We start from the raw sequence: 8038 nt of genomic DNA on the forward strand, positions 1-8038 counted from the left end.
GATATGCCTAAGTGTTATAGGTTAAACGTCAATATGAGGCATTCAAATTACTAAATATGTTTAGCTACTAGTAATTACTAGTAAAATGCTATACTTTAAAAAATGCATTATTAAATAAATACACTCTATATGAATTCAAAAATATATGATAGAAACATATCACATAAGCTATCATTTTCAGTGTGTGTTTGTGTGTGTGGAGAGAGTCAAGCAGAATCTAGGATGTCCACTGTTGTGAATGATCCCACTACAGTATATATTACTGATGACGTCGGGGTGGTGGGGGCCCCAAAATCAAACACTTTTTTTTAAAAAGTATCGAAGTATTGAAATCGCAATTCTTGACTTGGTATCAGAATCGATTCCCCCCCCCCAAATTGTGTAAATCCCCCCTACATGAATAACCTAAGGGGGGAATTCCCCCCCATTTTGAAAAATGAATTTTAAGCCCTGCTATAGTATAATAGTTAGAATAGGTATAGTATAGTATAGTATAATAGTTAGAGTAGTATAGTATAGCAATGATGAATGGTGATTGGCCAGAGGTTGTAGGTCTGCTTTAGTCTGCCAGGCTAGTACATTGACTTGTTTGCCTGCAGTCAGATTGTACTTCCTGGGTAGGGCTGACCCAAGTCCCCCCTTTGCCTGCTGATCAACACACACGCACGCGCACGCTAACTTACACCACTGGGGGCTTTGTAGTGTGGGTGGTATGTCCCTTGGCATTTACAACAGCACAAGTATAGATAGCTGAGCCATTGCCCTGCCAACCTTTGCGTGCACACACACATACACACACACACACACACACACACACACTCCCTGAGTGTTGATGTTTACACTCCTTTGCCCTCCCTCAGAAGGTCTCACAGGTAAATCGGTATTTAGAAAATAATCCCACCTCTGCCAACACACACACACACACACACACACACACGCCTCTGGGCCTCCCAGGTAAACAGGTATTTAGAAAATAATCCCAGCCTGCTTGTGGTTAATTAGCACCGCCCCTGAGGCGGAGCTGCCTCCATCCCTGGGTGCCTGGCAACCGTGTCCAGGGAGATGCCAGCGCTGGCCTTCCTGTTACCGTGCAGCACGGTCTCCTCCACTTAAAACACACCATATACGTGTGTGTGTGTGTGTGTGTGTGTGTGTGTGTGTGTGTGTTCTCTCATTAATTGAAATTACACACTTGGGCCTTGTGTAATCTTTCCAGCCAGTAGGACAGCACTAGTCATGACTGTTTTTTCCATCTGGTGCTTCTCTCCCGCCTGTCTCATTTGTCTCAAGTGTATCTCACATCTGTCTCTCTCTCTCATATGTCTCACGTCTGTCTCTCTCTCTCACTTGTCTCAAGAGTGTCTCACATCTGTTTGTCTGTCTCACATGACTGATGTCTGTGTCTCTCTCACTTGTCTCAAGAGTGTCTCACGTCTGTGTTTCTCCCTCATGTGTCTCGTGTATGCATCTCTCTCGAATGTCTCGAGCTTGTCTCACACACTCCTTTTGTCTCATCTCCTACACATCTGATTTCTCTGTGTGGGAGTGGGAGAGAGAAGCAGTCATGGAAAAACACACACACACACACACACACACACACACACTCACTCTCTCTCCTAGTCTCCTTTGTGCCTAGGGAATCCCCCCTTGTTTGTAATCATTTTGTTTTGATGTATTAATGATGCAATATGTGGTTAGGGGGTGTTTGGGGTCTCTGCTTTGGGAGACAGGGGGCTTAAGGGGTGTGTGTGTGTGTGTGTGTGTGTGTGGTGGGGAGGTTATCCTCAAGACACTCTACCCCCTTTGTCATCACACATGAAACTATTCCCCTAGACTGTTCCAACACTTGAAGCTCTGGGGAGGATTACACACACACACACACACACACACACTTCCCACAGGCTGTACTGACATTCACTACACACTCTGACAATCAGAAGACCGAAGCAAATAGGTCCCGGAAGTTGCTTAAACTCTATCTTTGTCTCACGCACACACACACACACACACACACACACACACACCTGCTGTAAAAATGGGGGAGGAGCAAGGAGAACGTGACAGGTGCGTGCCGGAGAGTCAGAGTGTTGCCATGCCGACCTTTAGTTGGATGGCTGTATGTAGGGATGCTAATGATCCTCTATGGTGGTGCTCTGAAGTCAGTCTTGTTTCTGTGCTGTTCATAGAGGTAGCTCCATATTAGGACTGCACGATTAGCGCAATCTCAATCATAATCGCAAATATGAACCAACGCAATTATTGCTAAAGCTACAAATAATCGTGCACAGTTAATTTGTCACAATTCTGTTCATTGTTACATTCTGGTTGGTGGGGCACAGAGGTTCTGATTGGTTCTTCACAGTCGGCCAGAGGTGCTGTGCTTCCTGTGCACCGGGCGTGCTGCTCACCACTCAGAGGTGGCACAAATTAAAGAGACCCCATACAGATCACATCTGGAATATTGAACTGAATCGATTTATTGACCTTCACAAATCATATCGCAATATCTGTCACAAATATTGCAATTAAATATTTCCCCCAAATCGTGCTGCCCTATTCCATATGGTATTTGTTTCAGCAAGAGTGTGTTTCTGAATTACACAGAAAGGCACATTTGTTTGTGCTTGCGTGTGCGTGTGTGTGTGATCGATCATCCTGTGTTCTTGTTTGTAATGTGATGTGATGTGTTCTGTGTGCGTATCGCTGAATAGAGGACAACATGTCTGTGAGTGTGAAGTGGGGTGTGGGGCAGCTGGAATGTAAATATGAACCAGCTGACTTGAAAGCAGGAGCTGCAGATGATTGACACACTCTCTCTCACTTACACACACACACAGAGGGAGAGAGAGAGAGATGAATATAGAGCTTGTTTGAAAGTTATTCCAGCATAGAGAGTTAAGAATTGATTAATAAAGAAAATCAGTCATTTCAGGATTGCATGACTCACACATACATGTTTGCTATGATTGCATTGATCCTTTTCCATGTGCACTGATGTTACAGTGCACATAGAAAAGTCTGGCTAACTCTTCAGTCTAACTCAAGTCTAACTGAACTCTTCAGGTTATTGTTTGGTATCTGACATCTCTCTTTCCCCCTCTCCCTCCCTCTCTCTCTCCCCCTCTCCCTCCCTCTCTCTCTCTCTCTCTCTCCCTCCCTCCCTTATCTCTCTCTCCCTCTCTCAGGCCGCGCTCTGTGGGGGGTCGGATGCTGTGGGGCCCCAGCTGTTCTCAGAGTCGGGGTCCAGAGGGACGAAATCGCCACCGGCTGTCCACAGTCATCCAGCCACTCCGACAGAGCCAGGGAGAGGTGGTGGACCTCACAGTGGACGAGGACGGTAAGAAACACGCAGACACACGTGTGCACATGAAAGCATAAACACACACACACACACACACACACACTTGAACAAAGACGTTGCCTGTCAGCCCACCAGTCCACTTAAGACCCATTCACACCAAGAAAGATAACGATAACTATAAATAAATATCGTTCTCGTTAATATGAATGACGACGTTCACACACAAACTATAACGATAACGGCATGAAGAACGATATAGTTGGGGATTACTTTTTAGTGCGATTTTCAGAATGATAAAAAGCTAATAGCCAATCAGAACCCATCGAAGTTTAGCCCTCACATTCATTAACACAAGGAGAGACTTTGTTTATTGTTGTTCAGTGTGAACGCCTTTATCGTTCGTATGATTATAGTTATCGTTATCGTTCTTGGTTGGAAAAGGCCTTTACCGTTGACAAGGACAGTGAAAAATACTCACACACACACACACACACACACACACACACACACACACACACACACACAAAAGGTCCAGAAGCTCTCCAAAGAGCTTACTGTTCTCTTACTGTCTCTCAATGGCACTATCCTACAACAGCTACAGCCAAGAGAGCCAAGATGTGTGCATTTAATATTCATTCACTCACACATACACACACACATACACGTACACATACAACAAGAGACACACACACTCTCTCTCTCACTCCCTCTCTTTCTCTCTCTCTCTCTCTCTCTCTCTCTCTCTCTCTCTCTCTCTCTCTCTCTCTCTCTCTCTCTCTCTCTCTCTCTCTCTCTCTCTCTCTCTCCATCTCTCTCTCTCTCTCTCAGCGGCTCACACATCAATATCCCACTCAGCACAGCATGTGGTGATATTAATTTCAAATTTAATTAGTTCATTTTGTTGTTCAGAGTGAGCCGCTTCATCTTATCAACCTCTGTAATCACCCCCTGAATTACACACACACACACACACACACACACACACACACACACACACACACACACACGTGTGTGTGGAGGAGGGGCCATGTTCAAGGTTGCCATAGGGACCTGCTGGGTTGCGGTTGTATGCAGAGACTGTTAATAATGATTAATCTATAGGTTTTCAGCAGAGACTCACACCGGGATAGAATGAACTTCTGTAGCTCACAAGAACCCTGTGAGCTATACTGCTGTGCTGCTTATGCCACACATATAATATACATGTAACACACACACACACACACAGAGAGGGAGAGAGAGAGATATAGCTATATATCTATCTACCTACCTATCTATCTATCCACACACACACACACACACACAGCACACTGGAAGACATAATGTTCATTTGTGTGACGTCCACTAGATTGAGAGCAGGGAGGACATGAGGCAATAGAATACATATTCAGATACACAATACATACACATTGGCAATCGAACTGGAACTACCTTTACAAATAAGCAGATCAAAGAACAGAAAAATAAGAGCTTAAAACTTTGAAATGTGAGAAAAGAGTGAAAGAAGAAGAAAGAAAGAAGTTGAGGTAAGAGAGGATGGAGAAAAAAGGGGGGATGTGAAGAGCATCAGACGAAAAGAGATTTGGGGTAGACGAGGGATCAGGAGGCTGTGTGAGTGGGCGAGCTAGCAGCCCCAATCTCAAAGATTTACTACACTGTGTGTGTGTGTGTTGTCTCTGAGTGTGTGCAGGTATAGTGTGGTAAGTGGTTGCTGTCTGTAGCCCTGTTTTCATCAGAGTGTGATAGTGGAATTTGAAGGCGTGTGTGTGTGTGTAGAGTCGGGCAGGCGTGAGATGGGAGTCATTTGCATGTGTGTGCAGGGGGAGAAATTAATTTGTGAATATGAAAAGCAGATGCAATGCTCACTCTCGAATACTAATGAGAGACCTCTCACAGGAATCAGCTCTCTCAAGTCATCATTATATCCCTCTATTTCTCTCTTTCTCTTTCTTTAGCGATCACTGTATCTCTCTCTCTATCCCTCTCTCTCTCTATCTCTCTCTCTCTCTCTTAAATGATCACTATTATCCCTCCTTCTCTCACTATCTCTCTCTCCTCATCACTATATTCCCCTATTTCTCTCCCTCTGTATCTCGTTCTCTCTCTCTATTAGCATCACCCTTTCTTTCACTCCCTCTCTTTCTCCCTCTCTCCTTTCTGTCTCTCTATTCTCTCTCTATATATCTCTCTATTCCTCTCTCTATATATCTATCTATTCCTCTCTCTATATATCTCTCTATCCTCTCTCTATATATCTATCTATTCCTCTCTCTATATATCTATCTATCCCCCTATCTCTCATCTATATTCCTTGCTCATCTCTCTCTTCTCATGTTCACCGTTACACACACACAGATAAAATCACAGCAGAATTTCACATACAATCCAAGGGATATGTTTAATGTAGTGTGGTGTGTGTGTGTGTGTGCTTGTGCTTGTGCTTGTGGCGCTGTGCGTGCGTGATGCGTGCGTGGGTATGCTTCAGACATCTCAGTGGTGGCCACCACCTCCGAGGGCTTGCACACTCAGGCGGTCAGCTCCTCGTCCTCGTCCTCGTTCTCCTCGTCCCTGCGCGCCTCTACCTCAGGGCCCCAGCCGGAGGCCCGGGCCCCTCCTGCCCCAGCGCCCTGACAGCACGCTGGGGCCCCCCGCCCACGCCGGCCCCCCCCCTCCTCCAGCAGCACTACTGCCACTGCAGGGTGAGGGAGCCCAGACCACACATACTCACTCACACACACACACACACACACACAGCCACTGCCACTGCCACCGAGGTTGAGGGTTCCCACACATATATACACACTCACACCACACATACTCACTCACACACACACACACAGCCACTGGCCACCGAGGTTGAGGGTTCCCACACATATATACACACACACCACACACACACACACACACATACTCACTCACACACACACACAGCCACTGCCCACCGAGGTTGAGGGTTCCCACACATTACACACACCACACACACACACACACACATACACACACACCACACACACACACACACACACAATTTGTAGCCAGTGGACATATGCGGCCAGTTTCAAGTTCGCGGAAGCCGAGGCCTAGGAGATTTCCATGTAGTGTAGGACTGTAGGACTGTATGTACGGAAAGGCCGCCAGGTGTTTATCCGTTACTGCAGAAGATAAAGACACGCATATGCACATCACTTTTGTCCCTGTGCTTGGGCATCCATCTCTGAGTATTGTCTTTCTCCTCCAATCAGATGAACAGCAGAAGAGGTTCATCCAGCCTATCAGGAGAAAGTGGGGGTGTGGCCATGCCCCGCCTGCCCTCCTGCTGCCCCCAGCACTCGCCCTGCGGAGGCCCCTCGCCAGGTCACATGACCTTAGGCCACGCCACCCGGGCTGCATGCAGGCGGGGGCGTCCCAGCAGGGCGCGGGGGCTTCACAGCCACGGGCATGGGCATGGGCATGGGCACGGGCACAGCCACGCGGCGCCACACTCGCACCACTTCCACCACCACCACCACCACGTGGGGCCCCCACCCACACTGGGCTTCGGAGAGCCGGCCTGCCCGCTGGAGCGACCGCATACCCCAGCACCCCGCGCCCTGCACGGGGGTGAGCAGCACCACCGCCGGGGCCAGCCAGTACCATGACCAGGTAGCGCACACACACACTCACACACACACACACACACACACACACACACACACCAGGGTTTCCGTTGTCCGGTAATTACCGGACATTGGCCGAAAAAAAAATGAAATGTCGACAAAATTAGATCTCTCCGGTCAAATTGTCCGATTGAAATTGGCTAATAATCCCGTCCCCCTAACGCAATCTGAATTTGAGAATAAGCCTTAATATGTAAGCCTAAATTATACGTCCTCTGGCTATGTTTTTAAATGAACAGGCTCTACCGTTTGAAAAGTAAGCTATAAACAACACGCATAGCCTGCTGCATTTCAAATAGGAAGCGCACGCGGCTTAAAACGTCCATGTTAAACAACGAACAAATGAGTGAGGCGGTAAACATGGCCAGGCCAGGCAGACTAGCCTTGAAAGTTTTTTCAGAGGCCAGACGCGATGGATGATGATAAATTGGTACGTCTGAAGCTCAGAGGTCCGGTCAACTCCACCACCACCAGATAAAAAGCAGAAATGTCTGTATCTGTCGGAATCCGTGACATTGGAAGTGGAGTTGTGGGGGGTGCGGCCGCTCCAAGACACCGTCATTCTCCGTGTACACCGTGTTCTGTACCCAAAGCATACAGTAGGCCTATGCGTTCTCTGTCTATGATCAGCAGGGTTAGGGCGTCCTCAACGAGGCAATTACTGGTTCGCGGATAATTCTGGCACAATTAACGGTATCATTGAACCGCGGCCAAAGAAAAAGAAACTAAACATTTCCCTGAATAGGAACATTTCTTAATTTATTGTTATCAAATAAAGAGGCATAGACTTAGGGGGTAGTGGTGTGAGCGCTCATTCTTGTGTGTGCGCATCTGTGTAAGTTAAACAGTCACCACTGGAGATTAACGTGGGTAGCAGCAACAACAACGTAGCCTTTTTAAAACAATGACAAAGCGGACTCTTGCTGTCCATGAAAATATACTGGCTAGATCTTGTTAGGCAATGTTTAAGTTAGGCTAATGAACATGTTGCATTCATACAGCCTGATTATGTCATTCTTTAAGCTACATAGCCTGTCTCCAGTTTTCCTCAATTTGACTAATTAAGAAGGGATAATAGGAA

The 8038-nt window shown here is 46.8% G+C and overlaps 1 protein-coding gene across 1 annotated transcript in view; it reads left to right on the forward strand.

Moving 5' to 3' along the window:
* The window catches only part of rnf111 (ring finger protein 111), a 46656-nt gene that overhangs the window by 25331 nt on the left and 13287 nt on the right, over positions 1-8038 (forward strand). Inside the window, 6 exon segments of the mRNA XM_042073987.1 lie at positions 3186-3337; positions 5787-5929; positions 6544-6673; positions 6676-6734; positions 6736-6876; positions 6878-6943. Coding sequence (XP_041929921.1) covers positions 3186-3337; positions 5787-5929; positions 6544-6673; positions 6676-6734; positions 6736-6876; positions 6878-6943 — 691 coding nt within the window.

The sequence above is a fragment of the Alosa sapidissima genome, chromosome 20 (genome assembly GCF_018492685.1).
Source record: "Alosa sapidissima isolate fAloSap1 chromosome 20, fAloSap1.pri, whole genome shotgun sequence".
Lineage (NCBI taxonomy): Eukaryota > Metazoa > Chordata > Actinopteri > Clupeiformes > Clupeidae > Alosa > Alosa sapidissima.